The sequence below is a fragment of the Rhipicephalus sanguineus genome, chromosome 4, assembly GCF_013339695.2.
Source record: "Rhipicephalus sanguineus isolate Rsan-2018 chromosome 4, BIME_Rsan_1.4, whole genome shotgun sequence".
In the NCBI taxonomy this organism is placed as follows: Eukaryota; Metazoa; Arthropoda; class Arachnida; order Ixodida; family Ixodidae; genus Rhipicephalus; species Rhipicephalus sanguineus.
Window position 1 is genome coordinate 11,406,381 of NC_051179.1, and position 27,946 is coordinate 11,434,326.

At 46.2% G+C, this 27,946-nt stretch overlaps 1 protein-coding gene across 1 annotated transcript; it reads right to left on the bottom strand.

The window, feature by feature from the left end:
- Positions 1-1,640: 1,640 nt before the first annotated feature.
- LOC119389384 (26S proteasome regulatory subunit 7) lies at positions 1,641-27,799 on the bottom strand. Its single transcript, XM_037656615.2, has 11 exons — positions 27,591-27,799; positions 27,336-27,373; positions 27,167-27,248; positions 26,995-27,086; positions 23,122-23,261; positions 21,578-21,746; positions 17,785-17,949; positions 16,545-16,632; positions 13,856-14,058; positions 3,373-3,469; positions 1,641-1,816 (listed from the first exon to the last, which is right to left on the bottom strand). The coding sequence occupies exons 1-11, from the start codon at positions 27,664-27,666 to the stop codon at positions 1,659-1,661; spliced, it is 1,308 nt and encodes a 435-aa protein (XP_037512543.1). The 5' UTR covers positions 27,667-27,799; the 3' UTR covers positions 1,641-1,658.
- Between the last annotated feature and the right edge of the window lie 147 nt (positions 27,800-27,946).

Here is a 27,946-nt window from a genome sequence, read left to right on the forward strand (position 1 = left end):
TGACACATTAGCTACTTCAGGTCGAGGCGTAACCAACTAATGCATGTTCATTATGCGCGGAGAACATATGCTCTGGCGCTGCCCCGCGTTACACGGCGGCGAATTCATAACGCCGTTCAAATGGGAGGCTGCTATTACCAGCTCCGAACTCGAAGAACAGCTATGGGCAATCCAACGGGCCCGCGACGCAGCAGAGAGACTTTGTCTTTCTTTTCCGACGTGGGAGCGGCCCCCAACGTGCTAGAGCGCGCTCCGAGGGACCATAATAAAGTTTTTCCATCCATCCATCTGTGGTTGTACGTGCCAAAACTATGACAGGATTATAAGGCACGCCGTAGTTGAAGACTCTGGATTAGTTTCTGACCACCTGGAGTTCCTGAACGAGCGCTTCAATATAGGTACACGGGCGTTTCGCTGCTTTTACGTTTTGTCTTTATCAAAATGCCACGCACCTAAATCTAAGCACACAGGTGTTCTTGCCTTTCTCCCCCATCAAACGGCGGACACCGTGGCCGGGAACTGAACCCGCGCTCTAAAGCTTAACAGTCCAACACCGTTGCAGCTGGAATATTGGAAATTCTGTATTATTCTGAACAAAAGCAATGCTAACCCACAAGATGTATTCCAAAAAAGGTTCTTGCTGACTTACTGTTCTTTTGACTGGTTACAATGGAAACGAGAGAAAATACTGTGAATGGGCACATGCGAAATTAAATACCCATCTAAAGATGCAGAAGTGTTTGCATCAGTGCAGTTAAAACTTCCTCCTCTCTTACCCAGGCACAAAGTGTTGAGCGAACATTTACTGAGATGATATGGTATCTTGACAAAAGACACCAAGCCACAGTTGGAGGTGAAAGCACAAAGGTGAAAAACAACAAAGACAGATGGTGTATTTCCACAGCTTCTTACTCTGAATACCCTCTTGCAACCACATGAAAAACCTCAAGAAAATGAATCTCATGGGTCCACTGAAAATACTTTGTTGGTGCATCAATTGTTGAAATGGGCATTAAAAACTAAATTTAGATTATTTATCTATATAGGAAACCTGTAGACTGAGAGATGTGTTTATGCCAATGAAAAACACTCCACAGGAAAGGAGTGAGTGCATTTATGTGAAGTCATCTCTGCCTAGTCATCTTTGCACAGCTCGCAACAGCTAGTACAGTCCTCGGATCTGTTTACAGTGAATGCCTGGCTGTATGCACATACATTTGTGCCATACCAATGGAGAGATTACACGTCACAACTCTGTGCATTTTCTACCTGCGACAGGTTGAAGCATGACTATAGAATGGCAGCAACCATGAAACGCTGGCTTTTGAGTGTGCTGGTTGTCACACGTGAACCATGGGGTGGTCAGTTTCTGCTGTGCAGACAACACATCTCGAGATGTTGCACCGCTATCCCTAAGCTTGCTGTCAGTAAAGTACAGAGCAGGCACTTACACTCCTTGCATATGTCAGATCTCCAAAATGATGTACAAATGAAAATTCTCACTAAAATCTACTCAAATCCTCAAGAATCCATGAATTATATTTCTCTTCTTGCTGACTTACTGATTCATCTTTACAGTAGTGCAGGTATTACTCAAAGAAAATTACTCACAGCATCGGCAAGGTATTTTATTAGTACACCACACTGGAAGCACTTTCTCAATTGTAGGTCATGTAGCGAGGTGTTGCACTAAACTTGGCGTATGACTTGATCACTTTGTTGATGGCCTCCAGAAAGTCTTTCTCAGTGGCAATCTTCCTTCTTGCTCGGATAGCGAACATACCTGCCTCGGTGCAGACACTGCGGATCTCAGCACCTGCGTGGGCAATGATCACAGAATCCCCTGAACACTACTTCTCATTTACTTTACAAAAATTAAACATAGAAGCAAAACTGCAGTACAAGGGACTTTCGCCTTTCATCCAATCACCATCAACATGTTAAGTGCATGGTACAGAAATGTCCTCTCCCCTAGAACCTGGATTACTCCTGTACTGTGCCAAACACAGCCATCCTAGCTTGTAACTTTTATAATATTAATCTTTGACAGAGCTGAAATGCGCTTTCCTTTCCATGACACCCCTAGTATGAGTGCACATATATACCCCATAAAGTCTGGACGAGAAGACCACCGCCGTAGCTCAGTGGTAGAGCATTGGACGCGTTATTCGAACGTCGCTGGTAAGTTATCTTTGCGTCCACTTTACTTTCTTCACGTTTATATCCTAATTACTACAACTAACACCCCCTATACTTTCCTTGGCATTGTTGTCTGTTAGTTTCCAATAATATTTTCCCTAGTATGAGTGACACGTCAGTTTCGCATTACATGAAAATGAGGGTGTACTTATGCTATTTTCGATCAAACATTTCTAGCAAGGTCTGGGGCCCCAGAAGAAACATTTGCAAGCCTTCAAAGTGCCCTAAACAATTTAGTACTTTTTCCAAAGCCAGTTTCGGTTAAGTTTGTGCTTTGCCGTGATGTCAGGATGCAGGAGGTGGTAATGTGGGCCGAGGACAGTGCGATATTGTGACACTTGCTGGGGTGTTTGCTGCGCTGCTACAATGCCCCTCTAAACAAGAAGCAGCATAGGAGACAATTCAGTAAGCAGTAGCGAGTGTCTTGGAATAGGGAGCCGACACTAAACACTAAATTGTTTAGGGTGCTTGGAGACCTGCTAATATGTTTTTCGAGGGTTTAGGGGTCAATGACCTTCTGCTAACAAAATATGAATAGTCAGTGAGCAATACCGTGCCAGTTTCCACTTCCTCTTAATTTCAACTAGAAAATCAGCTACCTACACTTGATCTCTGCTCCGTAGTGCCACCTTTACATCCCATAAGGTTACATCTATCATTAAAGGGACACTAAAGAGAAAGAAGGTTTTTTTCGTATTAGTAAATCACTCTTTCAGGATACCAAAAACACCATGCTTGCAGAGAGAAAACGTGCAAATTATAAGTGGCAATGCCCCCTTCAAGTTTCCACACCAGTCGCCATGATGTCACAGATTTTGACAGCATCCACTAAGGCCTAGCGAGTTCCTAATTGGTAAAAATGAACAGCAGTGTCTTCTGAAGGAGCCAGAGGCCTAACATACCAAGTTTCAGGAAATAACGTTGAGCCAATGTGGCAAAAACGTGAAAAAACACTTTGAAATCTGTGACGCAGCCATCGAAGATTTCCGGCAAGCTTAAAAGTGGTACTTTTGACAACAATGACTTTCTCACCCATTAATTAACCTATGGTGGTGCAATTAACGACACTAGAGTTTTCAGAGTGTAATCTACCAGTCTAAACTGATTTGCTGTTGCTCTTTATTAGGCAAACCATAAAACAGCAACTGCCGATGTCAAGCCTCTGCCACTTACCTGTGCTGTTGGGACAGAGACGAGCTAGCAACTCAAAGCGAATATCTCTCTCAACACTCATGGAGCGAGCATGGATCTTGAAGATGTGTGTCCTTCCCTGGGGAGTGTATAGAACATGTTTCACAATGTTGCTGGCCATGCAAGACCAACTTGCAAGCCTAAAAAACTCGCTAAAGAATAGACAGAAGTTAGCAGTGTGGCCAAACAGTCCAGAATAAATTATAAAATGCAGCTGGTACTTGACAAGCTTCCTTGCAGAATACACCACCCTGTCTTAAAACAGAACTTGAAATGAAATGTATTGTGCAAAAAAAATATCTTGCACAATGGCAGCAATAAGAATACAATGTCTTTAAAATTGCATTTTAATATAATGAATAAATCTAGAATGGTGTCTCACAATGAGAAGGGACATTCAAACTTCAAAAAAAACTTGAATAACGAATAGATTAGTATTTGCAAAAATTTAGAGCAAAAGCGCAATAATTCTAGTCCCAATGGCAGAAATGTGTGAAAAGTGATTTTTGTAGTCAAATCAGTAGCAGTGCCAGAAGCAAAACTAATCGAATGATGAACAGCCGTTTTCACGATTAATACAAAGTTATAATCTTAGTATTTCTTCTGCCGACAAGTTTATACCACTACGCAGCTCATTATGTAGTCTTATTATTAAAAGCACAAATGGGGAATCAGACACAAGTAAGCAAATTGTATGCATGCACAAAATTCTTCAGAGAATGCAAGTCATCCCTGTACATAAGATGGTAAGCATGGTTCCCTATGAGATGCAGCCTGATCCACTAAATAATTTATTATGCTTTATAATGCCAATAGAGATGAAATTTACTACATGTTTTGAAACACTATTCATATTTACAAATATTTTTTTTGAGAGTCCTATTGAATTTGATGATTGAATCTAAGAGGTTTCTTCGTTGGTTAGCAGCACAACTGATGTAGGGAGTGAGAGAAATGAAAGGAATATAATATAGTAATCGCTATAGGAATACTTGAAATATTCACACAACCCTACCAGGGGCCACAGCAATAAACAGAAAATGCGAGATGTTACTTCTGAGTTGCGACAATTCACACACTAGAGAATTCTGGATGTGCAAGCAAACTGCCTATTTGTTTTGAGTGCATTAAATACTTTAAGTACTTTAAGTAAACAATGTTTTATAATATGACAGAAGTCAATGATGTTATGAACACACGCATACAAAGATGGTAAGCAACAATGTCTTTGACGTGTCATCAAAAGCAGTGTGGGTCAAAGAAAGACTGCTGTTAGCAGAGGACGATGCTCTTGAGTGACTTTTCGATACAGGAAGCGTCACTAACAGATAGCTAAAGCACATAGCTTTAGATCATCACTTTTCACAGAGTGAATATTTAATGAAGAGCGCCACATTCATTCATGTACAAGACATATTTGTTAACAAAGGGCCATGTCTGTACATGCACTTGCAAGCTATATTTTTGTTTTGTCACTCCTAATATATTGTCTGAGTGAAGTGTGCGTTTTACGCTTGCATAAATATCAGTTTTCTTGGTTTGAAGCAAAGTCGAAGTGGAATGGTTCAAGTAATGCAATTTGCACAAGACTGATACAAGTACCTGATGTTGATAAATTTAAGAAGTTGGTTTTTTACTTTACCAAAAAAAAAAAAAACACCTTAATCTATGGAGCCACTTTATGTTCAATGTTCTGTTGTTGAGTTAAATAACTGTAAACTATAGAAATACACTTTTTTTCTCAAATGTGGTGCAATTGGGGGTGCGGGTTATGCATGATAAGATACGGTACGTTTTAAAAGTTATTGGGTTCCGCACATAACCCGCTCTAAGAAAAAGTTATTTTGAGGTGCAAGTAATGAGCAAGCTTCGCTTCGAGGTGTGACTTCATGGCAGCAAGAGTTGTGTCTGAAAGGATGGTTTCGTGGCATCATGGGTGCACTGCCATGAAACCACCTTTACAGAGACGTTGAAGGGACTGACGACCGATTTTCCTCGACCCAGTTTTTTATGGAGCAACGAAATGCTCCCCCTCAGTAGTGGTTAAACCTGCAGCACTTAATTCCAAATGATATTTTGTAAGAAGAATTTTTCGACCTGAGAAGCGACTAAAAAAGTACAAGTGCCTCCTCCAGCAACGCCGAGAACTGATAGCAATTCCGATAGCCCTCCCCACAAACTGTTCATTACGCTCAACATTCTATTTTCACAGGAGTGAGTGCAACTGTGGTTAACCACCTGCATTTCTGACATTTTCAACTGTTTTCTAATATAAACGGCCGGTAGAATATGTTTTTGGAACACTCGTCATACATCTCCAACTTGTCTACAAGTACCGCCAGTTCTTCAGCTACCTTTCATGCTGCCCGTGGCCTCCGCAATTAGCTCCGGCAACGGCGCGTTGCTGAAGCTAATCCCAGAGGCCATGTGCTGCCGTTCATGAGCATTGGATCATACTTCAAGCGAAGGCGGTGCCACTGTTCTGTTCACTACAAACGAAGGTGTATTGGCACATTTTAGGTTAGAAAAGATTATAATAAGAAATGTGTGCTGTGTTTCAACACTGATACAAAGACCATTAACCACCAGTGTTCTGCGCGCAGAGCGCGCAGTGTATTGAAGCGCTGCCTGCCTTGCCCCACTGAACAGTGCGGGGAGTGTGTGTGCGCGTTTGTGTGTGTGAGTGTGTGTTTAGTGCTGTGTGCGACGTCGTTCTCGAACAGCGGGGTGCCTTCGGTGTCACTAATGGTTCCGGGAACTGTGGGCTGACCCCTCGCCACGTGCGAGGCGACGCCGCGCGCGAAGCCACGAACCGCTCCTCCTCCTCCTCCTTGTGCCAGGGCGCGAAGAAGGCCCGGACTTCACGCCTCAGTCTGCCTTATTCAGCCCGAGAATTCGCACCGCTTTTTACGGTGTCGAGTGCTTTTCTCAACTAAACTTTGCCATTGCTTTGTATAACCCAGTGACCTAATTAAAAGTTTTGGTTTAAAGAAGTTAATTGTATTCGACCCGTTATCTGGCTGGCTAGCTACGCGACTTTTTTGATTCCGTTGGAAAAGTCACCGCGAGGCCAGCACAGTAAAAAGCGAAGTCTTCTCCCATCGGCCGCCAGCATCACGTCCGCCGGCAGTGCATACGTCGCTACAGCAAGACCATCGGCTTGCTCAAGACCACCACGTACTGCAAGGACACGGCATCGCTCCAGTGATGACCTGCTGACGGCACAAAGGGCAACGACAAGGTAGGCTCATTCCATGACATCTATCAGCTTAGCTTCGTTGACAACATACGTCCGCTTCGCACGAGACACGTTGTGAAGGAAGCATGGAACAGGACAAGCTGACAGAGCAGACCGCAGAGAACTGCACCGAATTAGAGCACGAACCTGCGGCGATCAACGTTCGTCCGCGCAGAGTAACTACACTCTCAGCAAAAGCTACAGAGAATTATGAAGCGAGCTGCGAACAGCATCGCCGTAGAACAGACGCTGCATGGGAGTGCGTCGAGGCGGCCATCCTCAAGCTATCCAGCGTGCACGAAGAGGCTGTCGACGTTATCGCTGCGCAGCTTCGTTCAAGCTATGAGCGATACAAAAAGATCTCCGACAAGTACACTGCTTTCTTGACCGCTACGAAGACGCAGGCAAGTCGGAAAGAGCTCGACATGTTAAGTGCGATAGACGCGGATCGAGACACTATAGTGAAAGAGAGGCTTCGCGAGACCACGGAGCAAGCGCGCAACCTCAGAGAGGAAACTGCGTCGAGGCGCTCGCTATCGGTCAGCTCAAGAGCTTCGTCAGTGTCGCGACGCTCGGGTTCCTCGACCATGAGCATAGCTGCAGCACAGGCGCGTGCGCAGGCAGACGCCGTCAGAGCCAGGGCAGCCTTCAGCCGCAGAGAAGCTGCGATGCGCCTCGAGAAAGCCAAGATTGATGCAGAACTAGAAATCCTGCATCACGACAGAGAAGTGGCCGTCGCAGAAGCTCAAGCAAATGCGTTGGAGGCAGCTGCGGAGCAGGATGGCGGGGAGAGGTCACGAGTGATACCTTCCATCGATCCAACCTTACGGACCGCGAGCTATGTAACCCAACAGGAAGAATTAAACGGGAGGTTTCAGTCGCCTCATTCACCTGTTGTCTCTAGGACAAACCGCGATGAGAATGACAGCGTCCTTTCAGGAGCTGCTGTAGCTCAGAACAGTCCGACGGGCGTTCGCGTCATGCAACCTCCGCCTATTCATGAGGTAGCGCCCGACGGTTCAAGCACGGAGCTGGCTGGTGTCCTAAAATTCTTGTGCCGAAGAGATCTTGTTTCGGGTGGCCTCACGAAGTTTGATGACCAGCCCGAAAATTATCGCGCCTGGAAGTCGTCCTTCAAAGGTGTCACTCGTGATCTGGGTCTCTCCCCTCAGGAGGAGTTAGATCTACTTATCAAGTGGCTCGGCCCAAGATCTGCGACACAAGCACAAAGGCTCAAATCTGTGCACGTGGAAGATTTTGCAGCAGGTTTGAACACCGTGTGGAAGAGGTTAGACGGCACCTATGGTTCCCCTGAGGTGGTGGAGGACTCTTTGCTGAAAAGACTCGAAGATTTCCCGAGGGTGTCTCACCGGGATGCCTTAAAACTTCAGGAGCTCAGCGATCTTCTCCTTGAACTTGAAGTTGCAAAGACGAACCCTCATTTGGCAGGTCTCAGATACCTAGACACTGCAAGAGGAGTGAATGCTATCGTCGCAAAGCTCCCTCCCGGTTTGCAGGAGAAATGGATGTCGGCAGGGTCAAAATACAAAAAAGAACATCAGACTGCATTTCCGCCGTTTTCCTTCTTCTCAAAATTCATAATGGATGAAGCCGGTATGAGGAACGACCCAAGTTTTAAGCTTTCGCGCGATACGCCAGCTGACTTCAGCGCAAGGAAACAAGAGAACTCCAAAACAAGGCCGAAAGCAACCGTCTCCACAAAGAAAACTGAAATCGACTCCACTTCAGCGGATACATGTCAGGACACTATCCCAAACGGGCAGCCAGCTCAGGCAAAGAACTCGGTGGACAAATGGTGCCCCCTCCATAAGAAGCCTCACCCCTTAGAGAAGTGTCGCGCCTTCCGGGAGAAGAATCAGGAAGAACGAACGGAATTTCTCAGGCAGCAAGGAATCTGCATGCGCTGCTGTTTGTCGCACAGTCACATCAAAGCGCAATGCCAGGCGATCTTGAGGTGCCGCGTATGCGAGAGTGGCGACCACGCTACAGCCTTACACGTTGCATCGCCAAGTTCATCACTCTCGAGTGTAACCGCCTCCAACGTGAGCGCAGCAGAGAGTTCCGAGAGACGGGTAACATCTACACGTACTCATGTTGCGAGTGGAAGCGATGACAGCAAGTCGTGCGCAAAGCTTTGCCTGGTGGATGTGGCTCACGACTCTGATCCCAGCAAGACGCTTAGAGCATACGTAATCCTGGATGAGCAAAGTAACCGCTCACTGGTCAAGTCAGAACTCCTTGATTACTTCCGGGTGAACGGAACTCCTGTCCAGTACACATTGCGCACCTGTTCAGGCAACACTGCGGTAGCTGGAAGATCAGCTGATGGCTTCTCCGTGCACAGCTTAGCCGGCGATGTGAAGCTACACCTTCCACCTTTGCTCGAGTGCAACGAGATCCCTGATAACAGGAGCGAAATTCCAACTCCGGACGCTGCGCAGAGCTACCCTCATTTAAGAAAGATCGTGAATGAGATTCCGCCCATTGACTCAGAAGCCAATATACTACTTCTCCTGGGACGAGACATACTAAGAGCCCACAAGGTGCGCCGGACTCTCAACGGGCCGCACGACGCTCCTTACGCTCAGAAACTCGACCTGGGTTGGGTCATCGTGGGCGACGTCTGCGCCAACCGCACGCAGAAGGCAACGAGCGTTAACGTGTTCAAGACTCACGTGCTGGAAAACGGACGGCCTTCGCTCTTCGAGCCATGCTCCAATCATTTCTTCGTTAAAGAAACACCGGTCCCCAAGGCTAATGAACTTCCGCCTCCTCAAGGCTCAACCGTAACGGCAGATACAAAAGGCATCCACTCCCATCGGCTATTTGAAACCACTAATTCAGATGAGCAGCGTGCTCTCTCTATCGAGGACAGAAAATTTATCGAAATGATGGACAAGGATTTCGCTCGAAACGAAACCAACAGCTGGGTCGCACCACTTCCATTCCGCACCCCGAGATGCAAGCTTCCGAACAACAGACAGCAAGCTCTCTCTCGTCTGTTTTCATTACGCAGAACGTTGCTAAGGAACCCGGAGACGAGGGAGCGTTTTATGAGGTTCATGGAGGAATTGTTTGTGAGTGGACACGCCGAGGAAGCTCCCCCACTTTGTGAGAATGACGAGCGCTGGTATTTGCCGATATTCGGTGTGTGCCACCCACAAAAGCCCGATCAGATAAGGGTAGTTTTTGATTCCAGCGCTCAGCACGAAGGGGTCTCCCTAAACAGCTCCCTACTGACTGGTCCTGACATGACAAACAATCTTGTCGGAATCTTGGTGCGCTTCCGCGAAGAACCGGTGGGAGTAATAGCAGATGTCCAACAAATGTTTTACAGTTTCACGGTTCGAGAGGACCATCGAGACTTCCTGAGGTTTCTCTGGTTCAGAGACAACGACTTGAACAGAGAGATAATTGAGTGCCGAATGAAAGTGCATGTTTTCGGCAACAGCCCATCGCCCGCCGTAGCTACCTACGGGCTTCGACGAACAGCTCGAGAGGCTGTTCAGCAGTTCGGAGAGGACGCAAAGAAGTTTGTCGAAAGAGACTTCTACGTGGACGATGCCCTGAAGTTGTTTGCAACCGAAGAGGATGCCATTGGCCTGTTAAAGACGACGCAACAAATGCTTGCATCTGCTAACATTCGGCTGCACAAAATAGCCTCAAATAGGCAAAACGTTTTGCTTGCGTTCCCATCCGAGGACCACGCGAAAGGTTTGCAAAACCTCGACTTCAGCGCTGACCCATTGCCCACACAGAGAAGCCTTGGCTTGCTTTGGGACGTACGCGACGATAGCTTCGTTTTCCGGGCCCCACTTCAGGACAGGCCATATACTCGGAGAGGGGTATTATCGACGGTCAATAGCCTATACGACCCGCTGGGTTTTGTAGCTCCAGTCACGGTGCAAGGAAAACATCTGCTTCGCGAGCTGACTGCAGAAGGCTACGACTGGGACACTCCTCTCTCGGAGGACAAGCGACGACAGTGGGACGAGTGGAAAACCTCGCTTCAAGCATTACATGATCTCCGAATCGCACGATCGTATGCACCAATGTCGCTGCGCGAGGCCCGATGCAAAGAACTTCACGTCTTCTCGGACGCGTCCACGAAAGCCGTAGCAACAGTAGCATATCTGCGTGTGATCGACGTAGACGGGGGCAAACAAATTGGATTTGTTATGGGAAAGGCCAAACTGACCCCTCAGCCAGAACACACCATACCAAGGCTTGAGTTGTGTGCAGCGGTGCTTGCGGTTGAAATGACTGATTTCATCCTACGAGAGTTAGACTTTCGGCCGGATTCGGTGGTATTCTACACAGACAGCAAGGTAGTTTTGGGATATATTTTCAACGAGACCAGGCGGTTCCACGTGTACGTAGCCAACAGAGTCCAGCGCATTCGCAACAGCACGCTACCGGAGCAGTGGAAGTACGTCCGCACGGACGAAAATCCGGCAGACCACGCCACGAGAATGGTGCCAGCGACGCGGCTCAAGGGCACAAACTGGTTCACGGCACCAGACTTCCTTTCGCGGCATGAGACAGATCCCGCAACACAGGATTTCGTCCTCGTGGATCCTGACCATGACAAAGAACTGAGGCCCGAGGCCAGCACGTTTGTTACCAAGGTGAACGTGAACGAACGACTCGGATCCAACCGCTTCAGTAGGTTTTCAAGCTGGCAATCACTACAACGCGCTGTCGCCAGTCTGATCCGCGTAGTACGGCAGCGGGGAAAAGAGCCCCAGCCAGAGGCAGATGCTGTGCAGCTGCTACTGAGGGCCAAGACTGTCGCAATTGGGGCAGTGCAGCAGGATGCTTTCTCCGAGGAGATACACTGCATTCGTGAGCAAAAGTCACTTCCTAGAAATAGCCCACTCCAAAAACTCGATCCGTTTCTCGACGCACGTGGTTTGCTTCGCGTCGGCGGCCGCTTGAACAAAGGCGACTTTCCGGACGACGAAAGAAATCCCCTGATAATCCCGGGCCGGCACCATGTTGCGACACTCCTTGTGCGTCACTACCATGAGCGTGTGCAACACCAAGGCAGACACTTTACTGAGGGCGCCATTCGGTCGGCTGGTTTCTGGCTAATCGGAGGCAAGAGGTGCATCCGTTCAGTGCTGTCGGGTTGCGTTTTATGCAAGAAGCTCAGGGGACGCTTCCAAGAGCAGAAAATGGCCGACCTTCCAAAAGACCGGCTCAGCGAGGATCCTCCCTTCACAAACGTTGGCATTGACGTATTTGGTCCGTGGACCATCGCTGCCCGCCGAACAAGAGGTGGAATAGCCAACAGCAAGCGCTGGGCAGTTATATTTACTTGCCTCAGCATTCGCGCCGTGCACATTGAAGTTATCGAATCACTCGACACGACAGCCTTCATCAATGCCCTTCGTAGGTTCTTGGCAATACGAGGACCTGTCAAGCTGATACGTTCTGACTGCGGAACAAACTTCGTCGGAGCGTGCAGGGAACTAGGAATCAACGCCAAGAGCCTCGACAGTTCAGACGTTGGCAACTTCCTTAGCGAAAACGGCTGCACGTGGGCATTCAACCCACCACATGCTTCTTATATGGGTGGAGCGTGGGAGCGGATGATTGGAATCACACGCCGCATCCTTGACTCTATGCTCATTCAGAACCGGCACCATCACCTTACGCACGACATGCTCGCGACCTTCATGGCAGAAGTGTCCGCCATCATCAATGCCAGGCCCTTAGCCCCCGTATCATATGACCCCGAAGATCCCTATCTTCTCACTCCAGCAACTCTCCTGACACAAAAACAGGGGAACAACGCTCCAGCTCCTGGAAAACTGGACACAGACAACCTATACAAGCGGCACTGGCAACAAGTGCAGGGCCTCGCTAATGGTTTTTGGAAGCGCTGGCGCTCAGCCTTCCTCTCAACATTGCAGCAACGGCGCAAGTGGCAACAAGCAAAGCCTAACCTAAAGAAAGGCGATGTCATCTTGTTAAAAGATAGCCAGGCCGCCCGCAGCGACTGGCCTTTGGGAGTCGTGACACAAAGTTTTCCTAGCACGGATGGAAGAGTGCGAAGAATAGAGGTCAAGGCAGTTAGAAATGGAGCTGTGAAGACGTTTTGCAGACCCATCACGGAGGTTGTGCTTCTTGTGTCGCCATAAAATACAGTGACAGTGGTGTACAACGGGAGCTGACACCAGACGGGGAGTGTTCTGCGCGCAGAGCGCGCAGTGTATTGAAGCGCTGCCTGCCTTGCCCCACTGAACAGTGCGGGGAGTGTGTGTGCGCGTTTGTGTGTGTGAGTGTGTGTTTAGTGCTGTGTGCGACGTCGTTCTCGAACAGCGGGGTGCCTTCGGTGTCACTAATGGTTCCGGGAACTGTGGGCTGACCCCTCGCCACGTGCGAGGCGACGCCGCGCGCGAAGCCACGAACCGCTCCTCCTCCTCCTCCTTGTGCCAGGGCGCGAAGAAGGCCCGGACTTCACGCCTCAGTCTGCCTTATTCAGCCCGAGAATTCGCACCGCTTTTTACGGTGTCGAGTGCTTTTCTCAACTAAACTTTGCCATTGCTTTGTATAACCCAGTGACCTAATTAAAAGTTTTGGTTTAAAGAAGTTAATTGTATTCGACCCGTTATCTGGCTGGCTAGCTACGCGACTTTTTTGATTCCGTTGGAAAAGTCACCGCGAGGCCAGCACAACCAGTATAATGTCATGTGAACACCATAATATGCATCTTCGCTTTTTTTTGCTGCATGAGATGCCAAAAGTGAGTTTAATGAAGAAATAAAAAAATATAAATCCGTGTCTAATGAAAAACACAGTGCTCATTCTAGCCGATACATTATACAATCTTTCCATTAAAGGAATTATCTAAATTTGATTTCTGAGTGGTTATCTGTCCTTTTAAGCGGGAGAATGCGTGTATTTGTTTGTTTGAGATACTTTGAATGTTGCAGTACACAATGGAATATTCGAAAACATTGAATACTCGCCCAAAGCTAGTGTGCTGATGTGACAATTTCATTCGCACAAACAGACAAGGTAGATTTATACGTGATAGTCCTGTCCTTTTACAGGATATGAATTGGCACAAATTAACTTGGGCAGAACAACAAAGTGGCCAGGTTGTCTTGAAAGTGAATGCACTCACTGGGTGCGACATGAGTGGCCACTTTCACATCAAAGAAGACAAAACAAAAGCAGAGGGGGGGAAGCCTGTACCTCCAAGTCGGGAAGTCCGAATTCAACCTTGCGGTCAAGCCGTCCGGGCCTCATCAAGGCAGGGTCTAGAATGTCTGGCCTGTTGGTTGCCATGAGGACCTTGATGTTGCCTCGGGGGTCAAAGCCATCCAGCTGGTTGATGAGCTCGAGCATGGTTCGTTGCACCTCATTGTCACCACCAGCACCATCGTCAAATCGTGCACCTGCCGCGAGAGTTTGGCGAATAAGCGGCCTGGGACACCACGCAGTGCAAGTACTCGAACCAACAAAGAAAAGGCTTTTCAATGATTACAAAATGAACATTTTTAATAGAAGAGCTGTCTTTGTAGCCTGTTCTTACAGTGATCAAGGGTAGGCAAAATTTCGCCACTGATGCAAAGGATGCTAGCTGGGCCCTGCACAGCTTAACTGCAATGGCAAGCTTATGGCCAAACACCAACTATCACAGCTCTGTGAAATGCACAAACTGTCACACAAGAACTTAGTGGAGCCTGAAACTCTATAGGTGCTGTAGTAAAACACGTGCGACAGACACTTCTCGTTTCTCCTTGCCACTCGCTCCTCCTGTGGTGACTGCGGAAGAATGCTCCCGATGCTGGGAGAGGAGGGCGGTAGTTACTTTCAACAATGGTGCTCGTGCTGCTGCAGACAACACACACATGACGAATTAGCTTAATATGTAAAGCCACCTATACTACCGATATAGATACGCTTGTCGTCGGCTCCAGTGCCTTGTTTGATGACTTCTAATCCCTTCACGAACCTCATGGTTGTTTATTTCAAGGGAGCTAACTTGCCAGTGAGGAAAGGATGTCTTTCTTTGCCTACTAAATCTGTGTGACGTCACACACTGCAGCTTGCCGATATGTCTGAACTGATCCACTTTCAATAACATCTCTAGGCACACATAAAGTAAAATCCTGATACATGGAATTATTTCTGACGTAAAGGAGCTGCAACATACCCTTAGATAGACCATGCAACAAAAGCATATTCATCGTGCGGCATACCACTCACTTCTTGAACACTGGAAATATTCATGCTGACACTGCGGTACTGTTCTGCAGATGCTGTCAAACAGTGCATTGAATCTGGAGGGCAATGCGAGCTATGGCACAAATGTAGGTGGTTGGTGGTCAAGAACAAACCCTGTAGCTTGGTGAAAGAAATACGTTCCACTAACAGCAGACGTTGCTACGAACGGCTCAGCCAATTTTTGTAGCCGTGTGTGGCACGTAGAGTTCACAAGTGGAGCACAAAGTTACCGCTTTCTCAAACGCCCACTCTTAAGACAGGGGCTCGTCCTCACTTTCTCTGAAGCTGCCAGCGGCTGCCAGTTTTCGTAATTCGGCAGATTGCTGCTATTGGCTCAGAGCTAACAAAAATCAAGAGCAGCATTTAGGTCAGACGCGCTTCTTGCTATTGTCAGTTTATAATAATAGCACCAGCTGTACTTAAATAAACAGGTTGATGTAAGAAAATCTTTCATATTAAGATTCAATATCAATGATGCACTTCTGGGACAAAACAACTGTCATCTGCTGAACTCGGTGCAACCGCGCACATGTGAGCAAATCTTTGGCCACAGTGTTTTTTTCGGCGTCACAGGCTTTGTGCCCTCCTTTGTTTCGAATACTTTTGAATGCTGTAGGTGGCCTCAAACCTTACAATGCTTGTGTGCAGCTCTGAGTTCAAATGCCGCAGATCTCATGCTGGTAAGTGCACGCACCGAGTTGAGGCATTTAGTAACAAGGTCAGCGAACAGCACCTCACGAAACCTGAGAATTAGACTACAGCGGAAGGTTGAAAGAGTTCTTTTCTTCCAGAGGACGAACAATCACATTAAAATATTCTGAAGTTTGAACAATACAGTCCACATCTAATATTCTGACTTTGTGCTCATTTACAAATTCAAGTTCAACAGTAAGGTTGGAGCCACAATCTGAAGTCGACTGTCAGCTAATTGGGAGCATTTTTGTTCCCAGTCTTTTACGAATAAGAAAACATCTGCATATCACAAGCTTGCGCACATGCATGTATAGACGACCTTCCACGTCGACAGAAAAGGTCCTTGACACTACGGTTCCCCAACCATTGCCATTCTCAGTCAAGTGGCTCCTTGTGCTGTCACTGGATCAAAAGTCAGTGGCAGGAAAGGCGTGAAGTCCTGCATAAGCTACCTCAAGATGACACCTTGCAGTCTGCTTGGCCACAGCACAACTGCCTTCCATCTATGGAAACACCATAGCATCGATCCATAGCAGTAGAGATGCTGGTGTTCCAGTGTTTCGACCTATAGCAACATTCTAGTGAGGGTGCAGAGGCCGTAGACTGGTAATGCTGTACTACAGAGTTATATTTAGTCCCCCCCCACAGTTGGTGGGGGGAAAATGCAACACACTGCAGTGGTTTATCGCCTACCATTGAGTGGGGAGTCCGCAATGATTCGATCAATGTTTTACAGTACTTTTTGCAATCCCCAGCAGCTCCTTGGGAAAGGAGCAAATCTAAGTGGAAGTTGTGAATATCTCGCTCTATAGTCTGCTGCTGCTGGCAAAAACAGAATGATCCAATGGGCACACTGTATGCCATTTGTCTGCAGTGTACCACTCACTTCCCACGTGTCTTTCGAAAAATCAAGGGAAAATAATCCACGGATATCACAAGCTATCAAGAAAATCCTCCTTACCTCCAATTGCATCAATCTCATCAAAAAATATCAGGCAAGCCTTTTTGCTGCGGGCCAATTCGAAGAGCTCTCGCACCATGCGTGCACCCTGAAATATAATTAGCATAAGATGTCACAGGCATTCGCAGGTACTGTGCTTAAAGGGACACTAAAGGCAAATATTAGGTCGACGTTTAAATGACGGTCCAGAAACCTCGTAGCGCTACTTTTGTGCCAAGGAAGTGCTTATTTTGAAATAAAATCATGTTTTAGTGGTCCACATCACGTTAGCGCATTTCAAATCACCCGCCTGAAAGCGGTGTTTCTCACGTCACTGCTGCCGTGCCCAACGTTGCCCGCCTTTACTGCGTGGCGGCGTGCACTGGAAGCGTGCGCCATTCGGGCATCCGGCAACATCACATGCATGCGGCATTTTGTCGAACTTTCTGTCAGAGCGACTTTCACGAGCGCGCAAAACACATGTGGCAGTACACGATACCGAAACTACCACTGAGACGAGACTGCGTGAGCGAAGCAGGGTGCCAGGCGAAGCGCAGTTCGGCGAAAACGGAACCTTTGAACCACGCGCGCCATTCCCCATGGCAATGCCAAAGAGGTTCTTTTTTCCATGAATCAAACAGAAACGAACAAGCAGCATTTTATTACATCTCTTGATGCACGGAAGGTTCTTTTTTTATTGCAGCTAGTTTGATTACGAGTGATTAATTGTAGTCGAACTCTCTGACGTCATCGGGATCATTTCCAAAATGTGCCGCTCGTGGTGCTCATCGTGTGATACATTCAGCTTAATTTCTCGGTAAGTAGGGCACAGCTGTTGATAATATTGCCGTTTTAGACGTCGTCATACATTGAGCTTTCACTCTGACATAAATTGTTATTTGCCTTTAGTGTCCCTTTAATAAGATAACCTGCAGCCTCTAAACAAATCTTGCTCCTTAATGTCTTTCATGGACTATTCAAGGATACACATCGGTAGCTTTAACAAGGGAGCTATGCAATCACATTTAACAAAGCCTTGTTTAGTTCTGGCTGGATGACAAGACCACATCAAGCTGTGTCCACCTTTAAGTGTTCAATCAATAACACAAAATACTACCTGTGTTACAGCTTCCATTAGTGAACATACAGAAATGTCACCTTTTGTGATGTTAATGAGCTAAAAAGAATTCCCAGCCAGGATGTACAGTTAATCATGCATACAGCATTTTTGACGCTGAAATGAGAGAGCTGCTATGCTTACCTCCCCAACGTACTTCTGCACAAGTTCTGAACCAATAACCCTGATAAAACAGGCATCTGTTCTGTTGGCAACAGCCCGGGCACACAAGGTTTTCCCTGTTCCAGGGGGTCCAAACAGCAGTACACCTTTTGGTGGCTCAATACCTAGGTTTACAAAACGCTCCGGCTGGAAAAAAAAAAGGAGGTAAGTTCAAACCACATTTGAAGCCGAAGAAACCAAATGATGGTAAGTTCTTTTTTCAGTTCACACTCGCTGGGCCCCTTAACATAGAATTTTTACTAGAGCTGTGCAAAGAGCAAAATTTCGGGTGCGAAGCGAATTTGTACATTCTCAGAGATGCGAGGGTGCGAGCGTGCTTCTCAGCGGAGATGCGCCGGCGGGGGAGAGAGCGGCGACGGCATTACAAAGGAGGAGGGGTGGCGGAACGAACGAACAAGGAGCGGGGGGGAGAAAAAAAAAGGGGGATGGCTGTGGGGGACAGCAGCCCGGCGCAGGTGCGTGGTGTGAGGAGGGGGAGCGGTTGCGCGGCCGACGGAGAAGCCTTTGCCCCCTTCGGCCGCTTGACATGCGCGCTTCGTCGTTGCATCGTCGTAGAGCGCAGATATCGCGCGTGCAACCTCGATTCCCCCGCAAGTAACAATGCTTTGAGACGCGATTGAGCTTTCGCCTTTGCCACCAACAGGCGGACTTACAAGCTTGAAAGACTTTTTCAGGATAGTTGCCGCGGCTGTTCTCCCGATCGCGAACCGAAACTTCGTTTCACGCGTGATGCCCTCGGTTTAGCTCGCGAGTGCGATCTCTTCTACTCCCGATCTCCGTGTTGCCTAGGGCAAGCTTCTCGCGGTGGCATGCCAAGTTGCAACGCGCACGCTAGGCCTAACGAGCGCTAGCTGCCATGTCGGCGGCCGCGGACTACAGAAGTTGCGGTTTGGTGCCGAGTCAATGAAACATTTTGCAATTGTTGCATTTAGAAGGGGTGACTTACATCTTTTACGAAAACGCGGGCGTGCGTGTGAAACACTCGAGTGGTGGTTTGTGGTCGCCACCGTTTTCGACATCGCGGACGCGCAGTTTGTTACCGCGGCGACTTCCCTCCACGGCGCATTTTTTCCGCGTTCGTTATGTCGGCACCGCAGGTCCGCGGACGCTAACAGTTCAACATTTTCAAATGTAAGCAGATGCAAACTTACGCCCCAGTCGCATGCCGCGATAGTCGGAATCGCGCGCCTGCCTGTTGGTCATGTTTTGTACACGTGCAACCTTTCAAAAATGTTGTTTTGGTTATAGTGCGGTACCGCTTATAGTGCGGATATTCGCGACTCCGGCGACTTACGTTATTTATAAGCGGTCTATGCTGTATTGAAGTGTGAGTGTGAAGCGAATCGAATATTTTTCGAATAGTTCGAAGCGAAATTGCAGAAAAAAAAAGCTGGAGAGGATTCCTAAGCATATTCTTATGAAATGGCAACATGAAAGTGTTTCTTTTTGCTAGGTTGATGAAGCGCTGGTGGGGTGGTGTTTCATAGTTGTCTTATCAAGAATGAAGCGATGGAGAGGCTGAATTCTATTTATGTACAAGATTTGGTGCAACCAAAGTGTTGCCGACAACACTTTACATGTGATAGGCAAAGATGCCATTTCCTCAGCCTCTCATCCCCTTTCAACTTCTGTGGAAGCCCAACTAATGTGATGGACAAGGGTGTGCTCCCTTCAAGTCCGAAGTTCCAAATCTGCCTCGTTGTCACAAATTAGCGCTAAATAAAGCACGCGCGCGGCCGCTTTCAAACGGCTGCGCGACAGAACGGCGCGAGTCGCGCGCCCAAGAAGCGCGAACGACGAAAAAAACAAGCATCAAAAGACGCCGGCGCGCCGCATCCTCCTCACCCACTCGAGCCAGATGCAGACAACGCGATCAAACGCACAGCAATGCCTGGAAACATCTAGAAGGAAAGGGTGACGCATTGCCGATGATGCCGCCACGGTTCGAACCTACGAGAAAGCCCTCGCCCTTTCTCTAGCCTTAGCTGTACTGCACGCCGAAGAACCCTCCCGACGCTTCTAGAAACCGGGGGAGAAGGGATAAAAGCGTGCGAACGACGGTGAGACAGTCAGTGAAGAAGTCCGTGAAGTCGAGACAAGAGTGAGTCCGTCGGCCCGGTGATGGTGAAGTTATGCTAACTGTGGCTCAGTTAGCCAAAGAAGACGTGTTGATGATGGTGTGCGGTCAGTCGATCGTCGATCTGGGAGAATCCGATGACGACACCATGTGAGCCGTGACAAGTCACGATGACGGTTGAGCTACGACGATCAACGCTGGAGCTGGCGTGAATGTTTCCTTGAAGAGAAGCACTCGATTACCGTCCAAGTATTGTGGACTGGATACGCCATTGTTTATTCAGGACTTTAACTGTCATTGAATAGTTGTAATGCATGCGATTGCATTCGTAGCGTGTGATCTGTTTGTTTAGCTCCCGTTGTGTAAACACCATCTGAATTATATTGTGAAGTTGTAACTGGTACCAGCCGAGTGTGCACGTGTTTGTGATATTTGTATTGCCTTAACTGAGAATATATTTCGTTTTCGTTTGCGTTATCCACTCTCAGCTCTGACTCGGTCTTTGGACCACAACCGGCGTTCGCTGGCGCACCAAAGGACCAACTCTAAATTGTCCGCGCTTTCGTGGTGCGTTTTCGGAAGGCCGTGACGCCAGCCCTTAGAATCCACCCGACGATTGCCATTCCCATTAACGGGATCAGTGACACTCGTAGATGTCGATATATAAGAACATCTGAAATTCTGGATGCTAAAAAGCTTTGGCGTCCGACTTTTTCGGACTCCCTGCCCAAATTTCAGGTCCAAAGCGGCATTAAGTAAAACCCCCAACTCTGCCATATCTTTCATCTCCATGTTGGAACCATCATTTTCTTTAGTTAATACATTTGGCGACCGTAGCGGAGCTAGAAAGGCAGCTTTGCCGTAATATGAGGGTGTGATGAGGTGAAGCATATTGAAAATCTAGGGACCACTTTCAATTGGACGTTGACTGTCTCTTGGCTAAGTTCGACCGTAACTGAGCTTGAAAGGCAGCTTTGCCGCAATATGAGAGTGTAATGAGGTGAAGCATATTGAACATCTGAAGGGGTCACTTTCAATCAGACGTTGACTGTATTTGTCTTTGGGAAGTTCGAATAGTAAAATTCCAGTGGGAATCGAATCGAATAGCAAACACTACTCGAAAAATATTCGAAATTTGGAATATTCGCACACCCCTAATTTTTATGCCTCAATTATTAACCACGAATAACTTCCCCCATGCTTGCCTCGGCTTCATGTGTATGTCTCACAAAAACAGGCCCCTTGAATGATTCCGTTTTTTCACATTCATTTTATTTTGAATATCGACTTTACTAGTACGTACAATCCACCACTAAGCTGTAAAAAAAGTGAACTAGTAAACAAAAAGCCATACCCATCACCAAATCACATAACTACAGCGGCCCATCCCTTTCCCACACCCTTTCCCACATCACATAACATTAGTATTATTGTGTTTGGTGAGACAGAAGGAACCATACATAAGACATGCACAATAAAATCTCATACACATAGGACCAGAAGCGTCAATTATCCATTTTGATCACAAAAATCACTCTCAAATTTCAATGCATGGTTTGGCTGGTCAATGCAAACCGTGTCACCATCTCCTGGCAAATGGGAAACCCACACCTCTGTATAGGACTACATATATAGACAGCCCTATATATCCATGACGATATAAAGGACAATGCTTACATGCAGCAGAGGCATCTCAACAACCTCTCTCAGCTTCTCAATCTGCTCTTTGCAGCCACCAACATCTGCGTACGTCACATCGGGCTTCTCCTCCACTTGCATCATAGTAACTGTCGGGTCAATCTTGGGCGGCAGCGGGATGTGAATCTGGTACTTGTTTCGGTCCACACTATGTGCACCCATGGGGAAATACATAGAAGAGGAAAATCACACTAAAGCACAAAGGAGCTTCACAAACGGCAACAAACATTGAGGGAACATTAATAAACAAGAAGCATGACAAATTTGCTTGTCTCATATGATCCCACAGCATGAAATAAGTCAAGCATGAAATGTGTGTGTGACAGAGCACTTATCTATATTTTCAATTAACACTGCCATCATCAGCCTGAAAGAAATTAATAGCATAGTGCATACTACTGATGCATATTTCCTTTTCATTGCCTTACTAACCTTCTTTATACAAGAGGTAAAGCGGAAGACATCACACTTTGCTATTGTCATAACTTCATTTTCAGGAGAATGCAAACTGACAGAGCAGAAGCAACAGTGGTTGCCTCACATGCTCTTCAGGATATGCTAGATTTCATCACAAACTGCGTACATTCATTAAATCAAATCGGTGAAGCAGTAAATGGTGTTGGACAATGAAATGCATTAGACAAAGCAGACTTAAGAAGTTCTAGACACTATTCATTTATTTATTCAAGTACCCTAAAGGCCTGAAGGCATCACTAGGTAAGGCAGTGAGTTCTTTAAGCATGCAGCATAAAAGAAGGGCTGTAAAAGATCTCAAATGTTTTTCAGACACTTTCTTATGCCTTTATGCGCAGATTTTGATAAGGTGCTTGACTCATTGGTTTACTGCAATGCACGACTACATTTGAGCTGTGAGAATGCCATCCTAAAGTGCTCAGTGCGACGAGGTTTATTGATGGGTCAACTCCATTACATTAGGACTAACTTGATTTCATTAATTTTTAAAAGGACCCAAAACACCTTTCTTTTTTTCTTTAAACCTCAACAGCATAGTGGAATGAGAGTGGTGCACTTTAAGCAATATATTTGCAAAGAAAATTTTGAAAATTACCTCCCACGAGCAGAGATACGAGCAGTGCAATGCTTACTTCACCCATTTCACCTCATGTCATCAGCTCTTTTTTCGCCAAGGTCATCAATTATTCAATCACATTGGCAATAATGGCTATCAGGAATCACCCTCACCCTCACCTCTTGCATTGTCCTAATGGTAACCATTGGAAATGCGTTCACACAAAGCCGTTCTATGGCGACAACAGAATGTATGAATTGTGCGAACAACCATGGCATCCCCAAAGCCTGGGATGAGTCAGGGCCCCCAAAAATACACAAGGACTTCAACCCATGACAGTTCCCAATAGTGAGATCACTGAACACAGGTGTCGATAAACTTGTGCTCATCAGCAAAATGCTTCTAAGTGGCCACAGCAAATTTTCATGGCAAAGCAAAGCACCTAGCATTGCATCCAACAAACAATGATAGAAAACAGTAGGGCACAACTCACCCAACTCTCATTCCTTCCTCAATGTCTGTAGGTGCCACAGAATCAGCCAAATCAACAACAAACTTTGCAAATTGCTTGACATTGATTATGTACTTTGGGTCCTCACTGTCGGCATTTATGATCTTGGTGCAGCGGGCAACCTGCAAAGAATAGTGTTCAATACACGTAGTTAGACAATTTTCAACTGCAGTTTTGACAGCAATTAAATGTGCAAACACAATAAAAAGAAAAATAATCCTATAATCATAAGTCAAAGAAAAGAAAAAGCACTGTTTGGTGGTTTTAATTTTAAAAATGCCAGGCCTGCACGGAAAGCGCAGCACAGTCACAGCGAAAGCTGGAAGAGCAATATTTCTAGAGCCCATGTAAACTCTCTTGGGGCTATAACACAAGTACACGTGCACGGTACCCACTACGCCATAAATCATAATTTTTGTGAAGTTGGAAAGCACCCACTACACCATTATTCGTCATTTAGCGGAGAAGCAAGGTACCCGCTACAACCTGTAAGGCATTATGTGCACTTCGTTGGTGCTGTGGCTGTCCACAATAAAGAATTATGGCCGAGCCCTTTGTAATGGGTTGGAAGGTTTAAACAACCCACTACTTACGCAATTTGCATTTTGTGACGCCCGGTCGTTATTTTACTCTCCTACCACGCTATATTACATATGTTAAAGTGTGAGAGAGAGAGAACCTTCAGGAAACAGATAATGGGGGCCTTATGGGCTTCCTTGGCAACTAATACATGTACACTTGCGAGGTACCCACTACACTATAAATCATAATTTTTGAGAAGTAGGGAATCATCCAATATGCCATTGTTAATCATTCTGCAGAGAAGCGTAGTACTTGCGACCCAGCTGTAAGGCATTATGTGCACTTTGTTGATGCTGTGGCTGATGACGATGAAGAATTATGACTGATCATTTTATAATGGGTTGGAAGCATTCAACGACCCACTCATGCAATTTGCCTTGTGTGATGCCTGGTTACACAATTTGCATTGTGCGACACCTGGTAGTTATTTCACTATTCTACCATGCTATATTACATATGTTAATGTGGTTTCTTCCCTACGTGAAGCCTGTATAGGGTCTTTTTGCGAAAGAGTTTCAAGCACCGGCATGGCTCTGTGGTAGAATACTGGGCTGCCATGCAGAGGACCCAGGTTTGAATTCCGTTCCATCCTGAATATTTTTTCTCGTTCGTTTTTTTTTTTTCTTATTTCGCGCAATAGCAGTTATGAACACTGGCGGTGGCGGCAGCAGCAGACAACCACGGCGCCAAAAACGGCCATTTTTGTGATCGCATAACAGCTTTCGCTGTAAAAAGACATCTAGGTGCTACTGTTGCATACTAGATTTACACCTGCAAACCTGTGAAAATGGGAAGACATTGAAGGTAAAGGTAGCATAATGCACGCATAAATAAAATAAACTTGCCGTGAGCACAAGAATTTTTGAGATACATAAACTTTATTATGCTTTATTAATGATCATGTACCAGTATACACAGCCACTCAACAGTAGAAAACTTGATACAGCAGGAACTGCAAAACAACACAGTTTTATTTCACAGTTACTTTGGTCTGTCCATCTCGTTTTTGATCTTATCTCCCACTCCCCCGCTGTAGGGTAACAACCGATTTCCTTGCCTTCCCCATTTCTTTTTCCTCTTGCAGATTACGCTTGCTTTAGGAACTTGCCTGAATGAACTCACTCAAAGCAAGCACACCCCTTTTCACATCTATTCACCATATGAAGTCTTCCAATAAATGGCTCACAGACTAGAAATTTTCACGGACAAAAGTTATTTTTCATAAAACTTGACGTAACATTAGTAATATTAGAAAAGGAGCCTGCATATGAAACTTCACAGATAATTCATGAGAACAGGCAGATTTCTAATTGATTAACCTGAAAGTTTGGGCAAGTTACTACTTCATTGCATTCTTCTTTTGCATGCACAGATTCACAATTGTCAATACATATACGTACGTCTTCCAAAACAAATATCAGCTGGAAGTCAGCACTTGTCCGTGTGGCCTCTCTTCATCCATTCGTTTTTTTTGTTTTTTTTTTTCATCTTGCAAATTTTTTGAGTACGAAGATTTGTAAAGCATGGTGGGAGAAGCAAGAGCTTAGTGCTGGCATATGGATGTTCCTCTATTGTTGTAACTGAAGATGGACCACTTGATATTGAGAGAGGTTCCACAGCAGCAAGCAATTCAAGTTAGATGGTGTGGTCGATTCCAATGAAGCTGCATGGTACTAAGGCTGTCTAAAATTTAAAACAAGTCTGCTGTGGACGTAAACATAGTTTCCTACAATACTTACTAGAGGGAACTCTGGCGCTAGTGTCTATGAGAGCTGCAACGCATGGCACTTCAGCCAGCATGGGAATGATGAGTAGTATACAGATTTGTCCAAACTTCATTCTTTCATTCTAAAAAGACAGGGCGTGCAAACACGGACACAAGAAAGAAGTCAGGACACCACAAACGCCGACTAACAACTGAAGAGCCGTTGTGCGTCTCTTCAGCTGTTAGTCGGCGTTTGTGGTGTGCTGACTTTTTTCTTGTGTCCGTGTTTGCACGCCCTGTCTTTTTAGAATGAATACTTACCAACTAGCTCAGCTCTCTGTTATTCTAAGCTTCATTCTTTCGGCTCCATTTGGCTCCGCGTTGCCTGTGTCCGCTTTGTCGCAAAACGAAGTGCAGCAAAAGTCAGCAGTTCCACTTCACCACTTTAACTTTTTTAGGCTCACCAATTCAAATCTGGTCACAAAGTTCACAATGATCCATTTTTTTGTCCGAAAGAAAACCAAAACACAGCAATTAGCGTAGCCACAAGTGCGTTTGAAGCCGTAAGTACGAAGATTAGGCAAATCTGTGTACTACCCATCATTGCCATGGTGGCTGAACGATCGCAGCGCCAGAATCCCCTCTAGTTAATCTTAGGAAACACGCTTCTTTAAGGTTGACGACATGTCTTTTCTCTTTAATGTGTCCATTTTGTCCTGTGAATAAACAATGTTTAATCAAAAGTTCTGCCACAAACCGGCTCAGCTTTCTAATCTAAGCTCGAAACTTCAATCAAAAAGAAGTGAAACGTAGACGATAGTCGTGAAACCAGCAGTACAGCACAGTACGAATGTTAAAGGAGTACTGACATGAATTTTAAAATTTTTCGGGTTGTTGCTCTAAATAAAAGCACAGGTGTCGAGAACCCTAAAAAGAGTGTCGTGGTGCCTGGGGATGCATTGCATATATTTTTAATACCACTTCTTTCAACCAGCAGTTTCGGTTTCGAGAGGGCGGCTTCATAGTGACGTGCCAAGTCTGCCCGTGACGTCACGGGCAGACTGCAACACACGAAATATGCACCTGCTGTCCTTTGCTGTCAGTCGAACGTGGTTAATGATGAGTGAACTGTCGTCCAGTGCCTCCGACAGCGACTTCTGTGATTTAGGCTGCATGCAGAACCCAGACTTCGCAAAACAAGTGAGCTGACTTGAAACGTCATAGGGCTCTCCATGCGGTGAAGCTGCCTTGCAGATACTGGGAGATGAAAACTTTAAAATCAAACTTAAATATTTATACGTGTTTCCCGGATGCGGTGTGGGGAGAACGTTAACACTACATGCCAAGGAAACCAAAAACGTACGTTTTGCTGCACTTTAAAATCGTGTCAGTACTCCTTTAACTGCGAATAACGTCAGCTTTGCCAAATTCGTGCACTTGATTTCAATTCTAACTGATGATGCGTAAACTTACCGTGCAGCTGGAAACCTCTTTGCGCTAAACCTTTTCACTCGATATGACTGCGTTAGGTGTACATAAAACATCTGGTTATCGCACCCGCCGTTTACCTGCAGCGGCTGCTCGTTCTGAAGGGTCTGCTTGTCTGCTGCCAGATCCCACAGGGCCGGTGGGGCCAACCCCGTGTCGGACTCCTTGATACCTGAAGTCAATCGGGTTACTGGTGCAGCCGCTTGAAGCTGAACAAAGCTAAATTTAGTGCCACATCGACAACGGACTCACCTGTGAGTTCATTCACGCGCTTCAAGATCGACTGAATATCTTCTTCGACCTGCTTGATCGACTTGCTGTACTGCCCAGCGCCCTGAAAACGATATAGTTTGAAACAGTTATTACACACGCGACCAAAAAGAAAAAGAAGGCTGCGAAACAGAAGCTGCGGTTTCCTTACGTAAGACTTCAGCAAAGCGATGTCCCCTTCATCAAGAACTGCAAGGTAATTTGAAAGTGTTTGCAGCAAAACAGCGTCTAGAAATTACCCATCGATGGCGAGTATTTGCAGCACAGATGTCTGCTTTCTCTCAACACAACTTTCAGAATAGCACCATCATTATAACGTATCAGAATTCCTGAGTGCTAGGAAACGAGAACTTGAAGATGACACATCAAAACTCAACGGCATGAACAAGCAGCACGGTAAACTTACCTTTTATTTCTTGCTCTTTTTCCTCCTTTTCATCTTTCTTGGATTTACGCATGTCATCGCCCAGATAATCAGGCATTGTTCTTGGCTGCTTCGAGGTTTCGCCGTTACACCAAGCTTTGTATGTATAAACCAGCACTTTCTTACCGCAAACCGCGTTTCAGACTTGATGTCCCACTACAAATTCAGGCTTGGTACAATAACAAATAAACGCGTCAAAGGCTGTAGAGGTCGCTGCACCCCAGCTTGGCGTTGTTTTGCAGGCAAATTATTATTATGGCGCAACAACTAAGTATTAAGGTTCAGCCCAATAAATTCATGGCGAAAAAATGATAAACAGACATTTGCTGACTCGATAC

Excerpts from the sequence above, each read along its gene's own strand:
- LOC119389384 (XM_037656615.2), bottom strand. The coding sequence starts at position 27,666 with ATGCCTGATTATCTGGGCGATGACATGCGTAAATCCAAGAAAGATGAA. Across the intron at positions 27,249-27,335 it reads TCGCTTTGCTGAAGTCTTAC|GGCGCTGGGCAGTACAGCAA; the intron begins GTAAGGAAACCG and ends TATCGTTTTCAG. Across the intron at positions 3,470-13,855 it reads TCGGACTTCCCGACTTGGAG|GGAAGGACACACATCTTCAA; the intron begins GTACAGGCTTCC and ends TACACTCCCCAG.